At 41.9% G+C, this 15,693-nt stretch overlaps 1 protein-coding gene across 5 annotated transcripts in view; it reads left to right on the top strand.

Moving 5' to 3' along the window:
- USH2A (usherin) overlaps nt 1–15,693 on the top strand; it is a 418,893-nt gene that overhangs the window by 287,828 nt on the left and 115,372 nt on the right. For all 5 annotated transcript variants that reach the window (XM_083433263.1, XM_083433262.1, XM_083433261.1 and 2 more), the window contains exons 47-48: nt 2,388–2,500; nt 7,492–7,690. In XM_083433263.1, the coding sequence (XP_083289389.1) occupies nt 2,388–2,500; nt 7,492–7,690 (312 nt within the window). The remainder of the gene's footprint in view (nt 1–2,387; nt 2,501–7,491; nt 7,691–15,693) is intronic.

Raw genomic sequence — 15,693 nt, 5'->3', positions numbered from 1 at the left:
TCCTGATAAAGGGCTGCCTTCAGAAGTCTTCAGAAAGTTATGTAATTGATTATCTCTTTGAAGTCTGATGGGAGGGCATTCCACAGGGTGGGCACCACTACTGAGAAGGCCCTCTACCTGGTTCCCTGTAACCTCACTTCTCACAGGGAGGGGACTGCCAGAAGGCCCTGGGAACTGGACCTCAGTGTCTGGGCTGAATGAGGGGGTTGGAGATGCTTCTTCAGGTATATAAAATACTCACTGACAGGCCAGAGTGTTGGGCTTCAGATGTTTATCTTAAGGGTCAGGCAGGTTCACATGGGTTCAGATGGTTCTTCAGATAGCCTGGCCCCAAACTATTTAGGAAGTGTAGATAAACGCCAGCCTCTAAAATTGAGCCTGTAAACAAATAGGCAGTTACTGGGCCATGTAACACTAAGCCCAACCATGGCTAAGCATGAATGAAAGACCATGCAAATGTATGGAGTGAAAATCACAGCTGCTGCACTTCTCCCTCAGTCCTACTGCTCCTGTCACACTACGTGGAACTAAACCATGGTTTACCTTAGCATTATAGCTGAACCCAGGCTTATGGTTTGTCAAATACAGTGGTGCCCCGCAAGACGAATGCCTCGCAAGACGGAAAACCCGCTAGACGAAAGGGTTTTCCGTTTTTCAATGCGCTTCGCAGGACGAATTTCTCTATGGGCTTGCTTCGCAAGATGAAAATGTCTTGCGATTCTTGCGATTTTTTTCCGCTCCCCACCCCCTTTTTCTAAGGCACTAAGCTGCTAATAGCCTTTTAGCAGCTAATCCGCTAATCCCTTAAACCTTTAATAGCCGCTAATAGCCGCTAAACCGCTAATAGCGCTAATCCGCTAATCCGCTAATAGGGTTGCTTCGCAAGACGAAAAAACCGCTAGACGAAGAGACTCGTGGAACGGATTCTTTTCGTCTTGCGAGGCACCACTGTATACCATAGGTAGTAAACCTAGAACAAACCTTTGCTCCCTCGTTCTTAGCCAGGATTTGACTAAGTGTGCATGAGAACCAGATCAGTGTAACAGGTGCAGAGTTGTGCCATGTGCTCTGAATGACTAACTCTTGTCTGTGTCATCGCTTGTCTAATTACCTCAAGGTGACAAACTTAGGTTTCTTAGGTGGTCCGCCATATGAATACTAAGCAATCCCAGACTGAGTTAGCTTGAGTGATGCCCGTGATCACAAATGTTCAGTAAGAGTTCTGTGGTCATTGTAAGAGTCCGTAGCCCCTGCACATGCCCTGTTTCAAACCCAAATATGCTTTGGAAGGTTGAAGGAACCTTCAGAACAACAGTGTGGGGAGGGACGATCCCTTTGAGAAGGTGGAAGCTGTTCTCTTAGGAGTGCATTGAATGCAAACACTTAGGGTCGCTAAGGCAAGTTTATAAGACTTGGCACTATGGAGTAACAGTATTTACCTGCAGTCCTCATTCAAAATGGAAGAGCCATAACTCAGTGATAGAGCACACCTTTGCTTGCAGGTGGCGCTGTGGGTTAAACCACAGAGCCTAGGACTTGCCAATCAGAAGGTCGGCGGTTTGAATCCCCACGATGGGGTGAGCTCCCATTGCTTGGTTCCAGCTCCTGCCAACCTAGCAGTTCGAAAGCACGTCAAAGTGCAAGTAGATAAATAGGTACCGCTCCGGCGGGAAGGTAAACGGCGTTTCCGTGTGCTGCTCTGGTTCGCCAGAAGCGGCTTAGTCATGCTGGCCACATGACCCGGAAGCTGTCTGTGGACAAATGCTGGCTCCCTCGGCCAAGAAAGCGAGATGAGCGCCGCAACCCCAGAGTCAGTCACGACTGGACCTAATGGTCAATGGTCCCTTTACCTTTTGCTTGCAGAAGAGCCCAGGTTCAATTCCCAGCATCTCCAAATAGGACTGAGAATGTTCTCTGTTTAACCATGCTAGCCAATTTGGACAATTTTGAGCTAGATCAGCAGTTCTCAACCTGCGGGTCTCCAGCTGTTTTGGGACTACAACTCCCATCATCCCTGAGCTCTGGCCTTGCTAGCTAGGGTTGATGGGAGTTGTAGTTCAACTACATCTGGGGACCCACAGGTTGAGAAAGGCTCAGCTAGATGGACCAGTGGTGCCAAGTAGTGCTTAGCATGAGCGGAATAACTTTCACTTTCCCAGTGTGACTTCCCCCTCTGGAGCAGATTTGGGAATGGTGCATGTGGGGGAAGTACCCTTGCCCTAGTCCCAGTCCTTACGCTAGCGCAAAAATATGGTAGGATCCTTCCCAAAAAGTTCCTAAGTCCCCACCATCACATTGAACTCAATTTTACTTGATTTGCAGTCACGCTCTAACTTCAGTTGCTGAATAGTTAAAACTATATTTTTCTTTCTTGCTAACTATTCTAGGTTGAAGTCTGCACAGTGTACGCTTGTGTGAGAAGTAACGAAACACAGATTACAACGGTGGAAGATGAGCCAAAAGAGCTATCGGCACCACGGATTCACGTCCTCGGTCCACGGTATTTAAGTGTCTTTCTTTGTCTTAAAACCAAAAGAACCTGTGGAGATAAAAGAAACAGAAAATAATTTGGTGCTTTTCAGCCTGTAAAACAATTGTTGTTTGCTCGTAGTGTCAAAGATAAGAAGAAATAGTGCAATTAAGTTATGAAGATGCCTTCTACACTGGTCTATCTATGCTAGCATTTCCTAACTGTCTGGAAGTCTCTCTTTGTGGATCTCTGGACAAAGCAAGGCTTAGTATAGAAGTTTCTATTGACATCAATAGCCACTTTTATTTTATTTTTTACTAAGCTGCATAGCCACGTTGGGTGGCGGGGGACGGGGACGGGACAGTGAAGATAATGGCAATATTTTGGTGATGGTTACAGCTAGGGAGACACACACACTAGGATCCCAGCAACAAGCACAACCATGCCCCATGCCTGTAATTAATTTAAGAAAAACAAGAAACATAGCTATGTGATTTACATGCATCGTGTACATATAAAGAACACTCTATCAACCAGTAAGAGTTCTTTCCCAGCTCCGTAACCTGAGATCTTTCATCCAGAAGAGATTGAACCCTCTGTGTATATTTATAGGCAGGCTCGCTGCTGAAGTCCTTCCTCTTTCTATGTATGGAGGATGAATGCGGTGGGTAACAGGGATGTGATGGAGGGGCAGTTCATTTCCACACAGTCCCATCATTGAATGGGAGGCTACAATGCCTGAACAAAGATCTAGGTATATTTGATCTTGTATTCTCTTTTCCATCTTTTTCTTATGGAGAATTCCCTCCCCATCCCACAAAAAGGAAATGGTTGCCAGACTTGGAAAAACAGCTGAATACTGACAAATGCCGTCATTCTTTTCCTAAAAAGATCCAGGAGTGCCAGCGTGGCCAGAAGAGAGGTTGTAACTAATGGCTGCCCATTGCCAAGACATTTATCAAAATTACGGCAACAATAAAGTAGTTAGCCTCCTGCGTGCTTGTTATTGTTGATGTGGTTTTATTACACTTCTGGCAGAGATTAGTGCTTAGCTTGTTTCTTGTGAGTGGGAGAAGCATCTCTTTTGAATAACTACAATCTGACACCTAAATCTTCGGAAATATGCTAACAAAACGGATCTACACATGCAGTATTTCAAAGAAACTTCTGTTTTCTCTTTTTACATTTTCTCTGAATTCTGTTATTTGTCTGTGCAAAGTGTAACTGCTAGGTGAAATTAAGCTTGCTATTTTTCTGTCACATAAACATGTCTAGTCAAAGCTTGTTTGATGATAAGAACTCAATTCTGAAAATCATCCCTCTCCCTACCTCTGACTTTCACTGATGTATGCTTTTGTCTGAAGTATGGAAAACACTTATGCATGTCTCTGTTATTATATACAAACTAAAAATGTCATAACATACAAATGCAAGAAGATCAGAAATACCTTGCAGATTTTATAATCTGCTGAGCCAGAAACAGACTTTCTCCATTGCCTTCCCTTACATGTCATATTATCATCAGCTGTTCCCATATCCCAAAAGAATACTAACTACTGATCGATTGCCCGGACATGTCTGGCTGTGGCCTACACGTGCCCCGGGTAGTTCATTTATTTGCCACGGTGGATTTGCTAGAGTGGAATTTAATCAATAGCTAATTCATTAATTCTGGTCCTTGAGTATGTAGGGACCATGCAGTATAAAAATGGCTGGCTGGCTTCAACTTTGATTGAAATATGACAAACACTACAGCTGGCAGTTTCAGTAGGTGCCGGCCTGCATATGAATTTTTCTTATTTATCCTCCATCAAGGAATAGGTTCAAGGGGAAAATAACAGATTGTATAAACAAGGAGACATTTTAATACATATCTGCCAATGGGGAAAAGGTATGATTTCTAGGAGAGAGCCACATGGGAGGAGGGCAATGCAACTCACATTCTGCAACATGTTTTTTATTAGAATTATTATAGCTCTTCCTCTTTTGTTGCATGTATGTATTTTTGAGACAGGGGGAGCAAGTGGGTGGTGACTTTTAAGAACTAGTTTAAGGCTATACCATTATTGTTTTTACATACAGTTGGTTTAAATGTTTTCTCACAATGCATTAGGCCACGGCAATCTCACCAAGTTGTGACCCATCAAGCTGAGTGCAGCCAAATGAAACCCATGACATGTATCCAATTTTAACTACAGTGGTACCTCGGGTTACATATGCTTCAGGTTACAGACTCCTCTAACCCAGAAATAGTACCTCGGGTTAAGAACTTTGCTTCAGGATGAGAACAGAAATTGCGCGGCGTTGGTGTGGCGGCAGCAGGAGGCCCCATTAGCTAAAGTGGTGCTTCAGGTTAAGAACAGACCTACGGAACGAATTAAGTACTTAACTTGAGGTACCACTGTATTCCTATCAGGCAGCAATCGAGAACAGGAACTTTATTGAGACCCTCATACACTGTCAGACATAACTGGTGGACTATGTTTAATTTGCTGGGATATAAGTTGTGCAAGGTCTGCAGAAACTGTTATTAACTACCTAACTTGTTCAGTGTCTTTGGGATGATAGCCACTTATTGTAATGGAAAGCTATTCTTTTCTAGCAGCTTAGCCAATGTTTTGTGATAATGAAAGATGTCCAGCGGGCATTACTTGCATCACTTTTGTGCAGTTCTAGCTCAGTCTTGATTCAGTTGGTGAGTCAAAGGCCCAATTCAAGCAATCTTGTATGAACCTGTCGTTTGCCCATGTCGTTCACCCATCAGTAGCAATTAAACAAAGAAGCCAGATAACATTTCCAGGCAAAGTGGAGACTTTAAAAGCGAGGTGGTAGTATGAGGACTTAGAACGGAGATGAGCTGGTGGTCTCTGGAAGCATAAAAGTGCAAGCACAAAATTCGCAAGCCATTGGAGATAAAAATTAACTGCCACATTATTATTATTTTTCGTATATGATTCTACTTTTATTTTTGTCTGTTCACATATCACACCATAATAAGAGTCTGCTGGATCAGGCCAGTGGCTCATCTAGTCCAGCATCCTGTTCTCACAGTGGCCACCCAGATGCCTGTGGGAAACCTGCAAGCAGGACCCAAGCACAAAGCACTCCTGTGGTTTCCAGCAACTGATATTCAGAAGCGTGACTATATCCAACAATGGAGGCAGAGCATAACTATCTTGAGTGGTAGCCATGGGTAGCCTTTTCCTCCATGAATTTGTCCAGTCCTCTTTTAAAGCCATCCAAGTTGGTGGCCATCACTGCCTCCTGGGGGAGCACATTCCATAGTTTAAATATGTACTGTGCGAATAAGCACTACCTTTTATCCATCCTGATAAATTTCATCTTGTAAAAAAAGATTAAGAACAAAAACAAGGAGCACCGTGTCAAAAGCAGTCTATGCTTAAATACTGTTTACTACATATTTGCCTAGCTCCGAAATAATATACACTAAGATGTATATCCAGCCTTCAAATAATTTTAAGGGTTCTTTCTTTCTTTCTTTCTTTCTTTCTTTCTTTCTTTCTTGTCTCTATATGTTTGTCAGTAATGTCATTTGTATGTAAGGATATATATATTTTTTGCCTTGAGTAGAATATGCAGTGAATATAAAATAGACTTTCACAGACTATGGCATTAATTCAGCAAGTCAGATGGAGATTTCAGAATAATAATGGTGACTCTACAAGTAACCTGTGAAGTTATCCCTTCACAGGTGACATTAATCCTTCCTCTACATATTGTTATTGTTATACGTTCCTCTGTTTATACCTCAAGGTAGTGGAATAATAGTTCACTGTGTTATTCTTATTCTGTAAAAATGTCAAAGTTTATCTCAGCTGCTGCTATCTGAATGTAACCATCTCACTTTAAATGAATGCTAATTTACAATGTCACCAAGTATTCTGACAGTAGTCATGTAATTGGGCTTTAACATTCTTTAAAATGTATGTTGGGAATAACATATGATAAGTGCATGATCCTACTAGAGTGAAGCACTAGTAAGTCCATCTTTTTAATAGGAGATATTTAAGCATGTGCTTAAGTCTTAATTGAACTTATAGAACTCAAAAGAACCTGTTTTGCCTGGTTTGTTTCCATATTTTATAATGCTACAGTCTGGTTTTGTGGACACTTATAGCAGACAGCATTTAGCTCCGCCTATTAGTTGAGTGAATATGGCAACAGAGATGATCAGATCTGCAGAACCTACAGGAAGGGTCATAGTGCAGTGGTTTGCCTGCAGAAGTTGCAACTTCAGTGCCCAGCACCCCAGCTCCTGCCAAGCTCACAGTTCGAAAGCATACCAATGTGAGTAGATTCGTAAATAGGTACCATTGCAGCGGGAAGGTAAACAGTGTTTCCATGCGCTCTGGCTTCAGTCACAGTGTCTTGTTGCTCCAGAAGCAGTTTAGTCATGCTGGCCACATGACCCGGAAAGCCATCTGTGGACAAACACTAGCTCCCTCACCCTGAAAGCAGAGATGAGTGCCACACCCCATAGTTGAATTCGACTGGACTTAACCACCCAGGGGTCCTTTACCCTTACCTGTTCTTGTTGAAAGTCCTGTCTGTCAACCAAGTGTCAGTACTTCCCAAAAGTAGATTGCCCTGCCCTGGTACTCCTGAGAGTCAGAAATTTATAAGAAGTTCAAATTTTGCTTTTGACTATCCAACATATGCTTTGTAGCAATTTGATGTATTAATATAGCATTCTATGGTACCAAAAGAAAGGTTTGTTTTTTAAGACATTGAAAACACTTGAGAATAATGGTTACACTGAAACAGTGCTCTGTCTGTTTGAGGTATTTCTATTTATATACCACTTTTCAGGTGGATCTCTCAAATCGGTTAGCAAAATACCACTCCAACAATGATTTACCTTAGCCAGAGCTTTGTAACTCATAGCTCTATTGCAGCAATGTTAAAAGGACACCTGTATGGATTTCAGTTTCAGCAACAGCTAAATGGAACTCACATATCTTATGAGTTGTCTTACACATTAATGATTTTTGTTGCTCTAGGTCACTTCAGATTAACTGGGCATCACCAGGACAACCAAATGGCATCATCCTAGGATATGATCTGTTACGCAAAGCTCAGCGACGGTGCACCGTGCCACAGCAGCTATCAAAACATCAGGGTGGAATGGCATGTCTGTCCTTGCAATGTGATATCCATGAAAATATCTGTGGAGGCCTGTGCTATAACCCACAGTTTAAGGTAACATCAATTAGCCTGCTGGTGAACCTGCTTTTATATTAAGATCTACTGAGTGAGTTCCACCTTCAGAGTCGAGGAGACTCATTATTGAATACAGGGGCTTTTCAGTTGTCCCACCGCACTCTGTAACTCACACACCAGCAAAAGTTGAGTATATGAGCTAAAGAGAAAATTATGAGGTTGAAAGTCCGTAGCCATGATGGCTTATATATTACAGGAACCAAGCCAGGGGTACCGTGTGCATCCCTATCCCCAATTGCACACTCTGTCCTTGAGGGCTGAGCTATTCAACAGAACTTAGGGGCTCTCCAGACTGGTGTCTTATTGTGTGTGTATTCTGCAACATATTCGTGACACAATAATAGTGCATTAGTAATGGATGGGTAGCCAATGCCGCAAGAAGCACAGTCAGATTTCAAAACAACTTTAACATATTGGAGAACTGGGCCCAAGCTAACAAAATGAATTTCAATAGGGACAAATGTCAGGTTCTACACTTAGGCAGGAAGAACCAGCTGCACAAATATAAGATGGGGGACACCTGGCTTGACAGTATTGCATATGAAAAGGATCTAGGGGTTTTATTAGACTACAAGCTTAATTAGAGTCAACAGTGTGACGCAGCAACAGCAGCAAAAAATAAAGGGAAGAAAAGCTAATGCTGTTCTAGGCTGCATCAACAGAAGTATCATGTCTAGATAAGAGAAATACTAGTAACACTCTATGGTCTTGCTCAGACCATATCTGGAATACTGTGTCCAATTCTGGGCACCACAATTTAAGAAGGATATTGACAAGCTGGAACGTATGCAGAGGAGGGCAACCAAGATGATCAAGGGTCTGGAAACCAAGCCTTATCAGGAATGACAGAGAGAGTTGAGTATCTTTAACCTAGAAAAGGGGAAACCAAAAGGAGATGTGATAGCCATCTTCAAATATCTAAAGGGCTGTCACATGGAAGATGGAGCAAGAACTTTGGAGGTAGAACACAAATGAACGGCTTTGTGATACAAGAAAGGAGATTCCGACTAAACATCAGGAAGAACAATGGTAAGAGCTGTTTGACAGTGGAACAGACTCCCTTGGGAGGTTGTAGACTCTCCTTCCTTGGAGGTTTCTAAGCAGGATTGTTTTGAGATTGTTTTGAGTTGAGATTAATTGCATTGCAGGGGGTTGGACTAGATGATCCTTGGGGCCCTTCCAACTCTATGAGATTTTATGATTTATTCTACTTTAGTTGGTTCTGGGATGCTTCCCTGATGCTACCACATTACTTCTGTCTGGAGGAGCTATAGCACAACAAAAAACTGGGGAAAAGATAAACAAGAACATTTGCGGTATACAAAGTTATGAGATTTCAACAGGAGGTTATGGGATAAGTAATTGACTAAAAATGAAATGGGGCCGCCCCAAAACCTTTGCAGTCACAAACATCACAAGCACAAATCATCATGAATGTGCAAAAAGAAGGACATCTGGAGGAGCCCATGATGTCCTGTTTACACACATATCCGTAGCATTGATGTGCATGCTGCAGCTATGTGATTGTGATGCTTGCGCTACAGTGGAATTAAACTGTGCTGCTGTATTATGGGTTGCATGATGCCAGCATATGCCATCACAACTGATAACCTTGCAGTACTGAAGCTTGAGCCAATGTTTCTATATGCTTCAATTACAGTGAATCCATAGTAACTGACTGCTTTTAGATACACATCTGTTTCCAACAGTCTTGTGCTACCTATATTATTATTATTATTTTTTAAAAGCTGACAGTAAAAAGTATGAGGAGATGCTTATACAGCTTCCTCTAGTGCATTTTATTCTTATCATTTATCATAATCTGCATGGCAAATATTAGTTTATTGGGATGATTAGATGCCTTTTTGGAGACTTACTTGGTTGAATGATTTGATGCCACTTTACAGCAAATCCATTTAGTTTCAGCTACAAGTGGGTGGTTGTTTACGTGACAATGATGAGCAACTCTGAATGTGGGCCTATCGTGCTTTGTCAGAAATATTTTAAAATTATGGTCATTTGCAGATTAATGGTCATATTAGTTGCAGTTTAGGAGTGGGATCAATAATGTAGTCAGAGAGTAGGAGTCTGTACACAGTTTTTTATTGACAAATGAGGTAGAAAACTCTTAGTTTGAAGGTAAGATTTAATGTAATGAAATAATGTCCCTATTTGTCAACAGCATCATCACACATGCAATGACAGCGTGTATTCATAAGATCGCTGTCAGACAAGACAGCAATTAGGAAAGTGAGTTATCTGAGTGATTCACATCAAAATATAAATTACAGCAGCTGACACAGCCTTAGCTATGTGTTGCATTTAGCATTGGGAAAGTTTAGCCCTTTATTGTCTCACCTGTAAGGTTTAACTATGCATTACTGCATTTTTGAGAATCATCCGAGTAGAAGTTTTTTTGTTTGTTTTTTTATTTAGTGAACTTAGTACCTTTATAGTTTGTTACCAGCTGAGAAAGTAAACACGAAGGGAAATATATATTTGTGTACAGACTGCAGTTTTAGTATTGTAAAGGGCTGTGATTTTATAGATTTAAAATTTAAGTGTAAGAGGTTCTTCCATGAGTTGAATTCTTATTCTTAACTCATCCCATCTCTAGTGCAGGTATTAACACACTTTGGACCAGGCAGCACAGGCACCTTGCTCTCATTTAGAGTGGTCCCACTCTTGCTCAGAGCTCCCCATAACTCACACATCTATCCATGTTCTGAGGACGGCATGGCGCCCAAGGGTGAGGCAGGCACTAAATGGATTCTACTCCCTGTCCTCCCTGTCCTCCTTAAAGGTTGTGGAGCACTCTTTTCATGTGCTATATCAGGGCTACCCAACGTGGTGCTCTCCAGATGTCATGGACTACAATTATAGGCATTACTGAGCATTGGCCATGCTGACTGGGGCTAATGGGAACTGTAACCCAAAAGAATTGGAGCGCACCACGTTGGCTGCATCCCGCTCTAAACGATGCCTTAGGCTTCTCACCAACTTCCCATCTCCTTTTCCTGTTAATCACACTGACCTTGTCAACTGTAACATATTTAACCAAATACATGAAGAAATTAATCAGATTTACTGATAAATTGGGCTACCTCCCACGGTAGTACAGAATAGGCTCCCCCAGAATAGGCTTTTGTGTCATGGGTCAGGAGTCAGCTTCACCTGCTGAACAGCAGCCTGAAGGGGAGTGACTCCACCTGCAGCTGATCAGCCTTCAAGGACACAGGGGAGAAGGCACTGATGAGAACCAGCTGGCTTCAGCCTTCTTAAACATAGCTCTCAGCAGCAGTCAGATTCTGGAAACAACACCTGTGGTTCCCTACTTTGTACTTCCTGCTCTCTGTCTGGGCCCTTGGTTTGTGATCACTGGATTTCCTGGCCTCTGGATTGTCTGACCACATGATTTGCTGTTTGCAGAACCCTTGGAATTGACTTGACTTTGTATGTTGATTCTGCCAGGTGTATCTTGGAGACTCTTCTCTTTGTTTGACCTCATGCTCCACCAAGCTCTACACACTGTTGCTTGGCAGCAGGACGACAAAACTTTTGCCCCCAAGAAATCAGTTTTCAGGCTGGTTTCCAAGAATACACTAAGCAGGGGACTGCTTCTGCAGGAAGAGGAACCTTTGTGTCTTTGTGTGCCGGGGGTATTTGTCCTTCAGAAGCAATTTTTGTGTGTGCAGTTCTTCGAAGGAGAGGGCCAGCACAATAACCTTTATCTGGTTAGCCGCACCAGAGAAGAATCTGAGGCGTTCCAAGGGTCATAATTTGAGATGGTAATTAGTGACTTAGCCTTTCTGTTCGTTGACGACACTTAATACAAGCTGATATGGTGGATGGTGAAAGGAGGATCATTGAGAGCCTTGACTTGAAGACATTGCAGGTGGCTTTGTCTGTAAATTATTTGAAAGCTAAATTATCCTGCTATGAGCCACCTTCATAGGGTTGTGCCCTGAAAGTTCTCTAGATAGCCAGCCAGGCAGGCAGGTGCTAGAAGAGACTTGCTTTCTTAGCTTACAGTGTTTCAGAACAGAAAAAGCCTGCAAGAAGGAACAAATGAATGCCATGATGAGAAAGGTAAGTATCCAAGTATATCAATACCATATAGTGCCATTTGATATCTGTAGTGCAAGAAATTCACTAAGAAAAAGACTATAATGGGATTTTTTAAAAAAACCATTCATTGGGTCCAGCTCAGCTGTGATCATCTTCATCTTAAAAATGAGCCATGCTCTTTCTGAAAATCAAGAGCCAAACATCTCTTTCCCTTTCCTTCTCCTTTATCTAGGACACAGTATGGCCCTTATACTATCTGGTTCATGTTTTACTTCCACTGTGCTTCAGCATTGGGCACAAGAACTTATGTCAGTAGAGTGCCTTCCGAAATGTTTTATCCAAAATTGGATCTGCCTTTTGCCTGTTGCCTTTAGCAAAATAAAAGCAAAATATAAAAATAAGCAAAGTTTATTCTACATTACCTTTACAGCCCTTCATAAAGGATCTGTACAGTGTTGACAGGGACTTGATGCCACAGTGCAGCAGTGTCTTCAAACCATGATTCTTGCATTGTGGATTTCATCTTCAGTGCTGATTTAAAGGAAGAGAGTGCAAGCAAATCTATGAATTTAGCATCTTAAAAGTTTAGTGTATGAGCATGTCGTTAATTAATTAAAAAGTGTAACTAATCCCAAACTGCAATTCACTCAAGGCCAAGAGGTACCAAAGAAAGTGATAGAAGGAAACACAATCTTAGGTGTTAATAAGGTGCTTTTAAAATAAGAGAATATGTTTATCGGTGAAAGTCACCAAAAGAAACCAATTAATATTCTGGATGATAAGCATCTTATATGGCATCCTTCTGTGGGTAGGGTTAGTCAAAACTGTAGCATTCACATTCTGTTTCCACTAAGATAAAGTTTTCAGATCTTTAAATGTTTATCATACATTGTAATCCAGAACCTTAAAAAGTAAAACAACCATTTCTGTTACAGTCCTTGGAAATGTAGGTCTAACCAACTCCAGTATGCATCTTCAAAGTTGAACTGAGTGAAACACATAAGGGAACCTAAGGTTATACCACTATATAGGTTGATAAGTTTATTGCTTTGCCTTGGGTATGTGTTTTTGATATGTGGATTTTAATGCTCAAGTAAGTTATGCTAGAGACCAATGTCCTTCAATTAGCTGCTGGATTAATGTGGATTGGCCATACACACACACTATGCAAATAACCTCTTTATTTATTTATTACATTTGTATCCCACCTTTCCTCCAAATAATTTAAGGTGGCACACATGCATTCCCACTTGTCCATTTTATCCTCAAAACAGCCTTGTGAGGTAGGTCAGTCTTAAAGAGTGTGACTGGCCCAAGGTCACCTAATGGCCTTCATGGCTGAGTGGAGATTTGAACCCTGGAATGCCAGGCTCTAGTCCAACTCTCTAGCCACTTCCTCACATTATCTTATTACTTTAATTATGATCCAAGTCAAAAGAACATTTGTTTACATTTGTGGGAGTTTGAGTGTGGTAAGTGGGTCTTTTGGATGTTCTGACATCACATGCTGAAAATTCACTCACAACCCGTGGCTTTCAAAGTTGTAGAGCAGGATCCAGGCAATTGTATTTAGAGCATAATGCAGGACACCTGAAGACAATCCAATCTGCTTGCAAAATTTGAGGAAATTTGGGAGAAGCAACCAGTGCAGTGAAAGGACCTTCAAGTGGGAACTAGAAGTATGCTTTAGTGCAATGACCCAGGCCACTTCTAGTAACCCAAGCTGCCTGTACTGGCCCACCAGGTCTGTCAAAATTGGGTACCTTGACCAAGATTAAAAGGTGGTAGGGCTCAGTTGGTAGGGTTTGAGGCTTTTAATATCAAGGTTGTGGGTTCAAGCCCCACATTGGGCAAAAGATTCCTGCATTGCAGGGGGTGAACTAGATGACACTTGTCCCATTCTCTCAAGTATAATTCTATCAGATGAAGATCCTGGGTTTTGCAACTCTTGCTATGAGTAGGCATGATTATGTGTTGTAACATGTGTTTAGTTGGTCTCAGAATGAGATTTCCTCCATTTGTGCTTTTTTTGTCCAACCCACAAACTGCAGCTCCTTAAAATACCAGGGAGAAGTGTGATTTAAAACAAATTCTACCCACATCCCTAATTCCTATTAATCTAGGTAGAACTAAGTCAGGTCCATTGTATGGACTATAATTAGGTAATGAAATATTTTATATTAGGTAGGATAGCACATATATGGCCCTATGCCTGATTACGCCATCCACAGTTGCTGTTCCTAAATAAATAGGATGAGATAATACTGACCTTATGAGAACCCTGGCTGCTTCTGCACCTAAATAAAGGAGGATGAGATAATGATGATCATTACCAATTTCTGTATGTTGGCTTTTTTCCCTTCCAGAATATGACACAATCCTGACATTACTTGAATGCATTCTGTTTTATGGGCTGATAATGCATATCCTCTGGGCTTCATACCAATGCAAATAGTAACTGTCTTAAAATGCTGCCAAAAATGCTATTTTGCGATTTACAGCATGTTGCAGATGATGTTACGGAGCTATGTAATAGTACAGTGAAGCATGCAAATGTTGGCTAGCTGGATAAATGAGCTTCAGCATTGTGTTGAGTAGGAGCAAATTGGTAAGCTCCTTCTTAGGCACATAGTGACAGCTACTTTTAACAAGAGGTTGTCTCAGGAAAGCATGACCAAATTCCCCATGGAGAACTCGATGACACAGTCTATCCTTGCAGAAAACTATTCCTCAGTTGGATGGGAGACGTTCCTAACATGTTTGTTTATGCCATTACAAGTCAAGTTGCAAGACAATATCAGGCTGATCCTAATTACCCTAATCAGAAATGTAACATCTATCCAAATGCCATGCTTGGAAAGGAACTGCTCAATATGTTTGTGAGAGAGGCAGACCTGTTCAGTCTCTAACATAAGAATATGACAGGAGCCTCCTGAATCAGGCCATTGGTCCATCTAGTCCAGTATTGTCTTCTCACAGTGGCCAACCAGATGCTGGGGGTTGAACCTGAAATCTTCTGCGTACAAAGCAGATTCTCTACCACTCAGCTGTGTCCCTTCCACAGTTTCATTTTCAGTCTGATCTTGTTTCTTTATTATGGAGGTGCATTATCATATCGCCAAGCGTGAAGATAACTTTCCCCTGAATTTGTAGCAGGGGAGGAAAATATCTCCCACCAACCCCAAGACAAAGGTGTCTCTTCTATACTTCTCAGATCTTTAAAACAGAATTTTGTTTAATAATTGTCTTGTAGTGAGGCAGACGCTCTAGTAACAGTAATTCCAAGCAAGTAAGTATGCAAATACACATAGGATGGCATAAATTAACACCAGTGCAAACTTGCAGTGCATAAACCAAACAGGATTATAGTTATAGTCATACGCACATTTGCTAGAGACAGGAGTACCACATTTTTCCATGTATAAGATGATGCTTTTTGCTAAAAAAAATTAGGCAAGCAGGAGATTGGCAGCGGCGATTGGGCGGGTGATTGGTGGCTGCGGCAAGGCCTGCTGGCAATTGGCTGTGGCTTCGGCAATTGGGCAGGCGATTGGCGGCAGTGGTGAGGCAGGCAGGCGATTGGCAGCTGCAGCAAGTGGGTGGGAGGGCTGTTGGTGGCGGCGAGCAGGCAGACAGTTGCCAGCTGCGGTGAGGTGTGCAATTGGCAGTGACTGTGGCAAGCGATCAGCATTGGCGGGTGAGCAATTGGCAGAAGTGACCTCCTCTACCCTCCAAAAAAGCTAGACAAGTTTATTTCTTAAATATTGGGTTTTAAAAAATAGGGTTGTCTTATACATGGGGGCGTCTTATACACGGAAGTATACGGTATGTCTTATTGAACTCAGTGGGACTTATTTCCAAGTGCAGTATTACAATAACTCAAAATAAGTGGGGAAAGTACTGTTGTTTCACTG

The sequence above is a fragment of the Podarcis tiliguerta genome, assembly GCF_965153285.1.
Source record: "Podarcis tiliguerta genome assembly, chromosome: 3".
Lineage (NCBI taxonomy): Eukaryota > Metazoa > Chordata > Lepidosauria > Squamata > Lacertidae > Podarcis > Podarcis tiliguerta.
The sequence above is the reverse complement of the archived record's forward strand: the minus strand, read 5'-3'. Positions and strand labels throughout refer to the sequence as shown.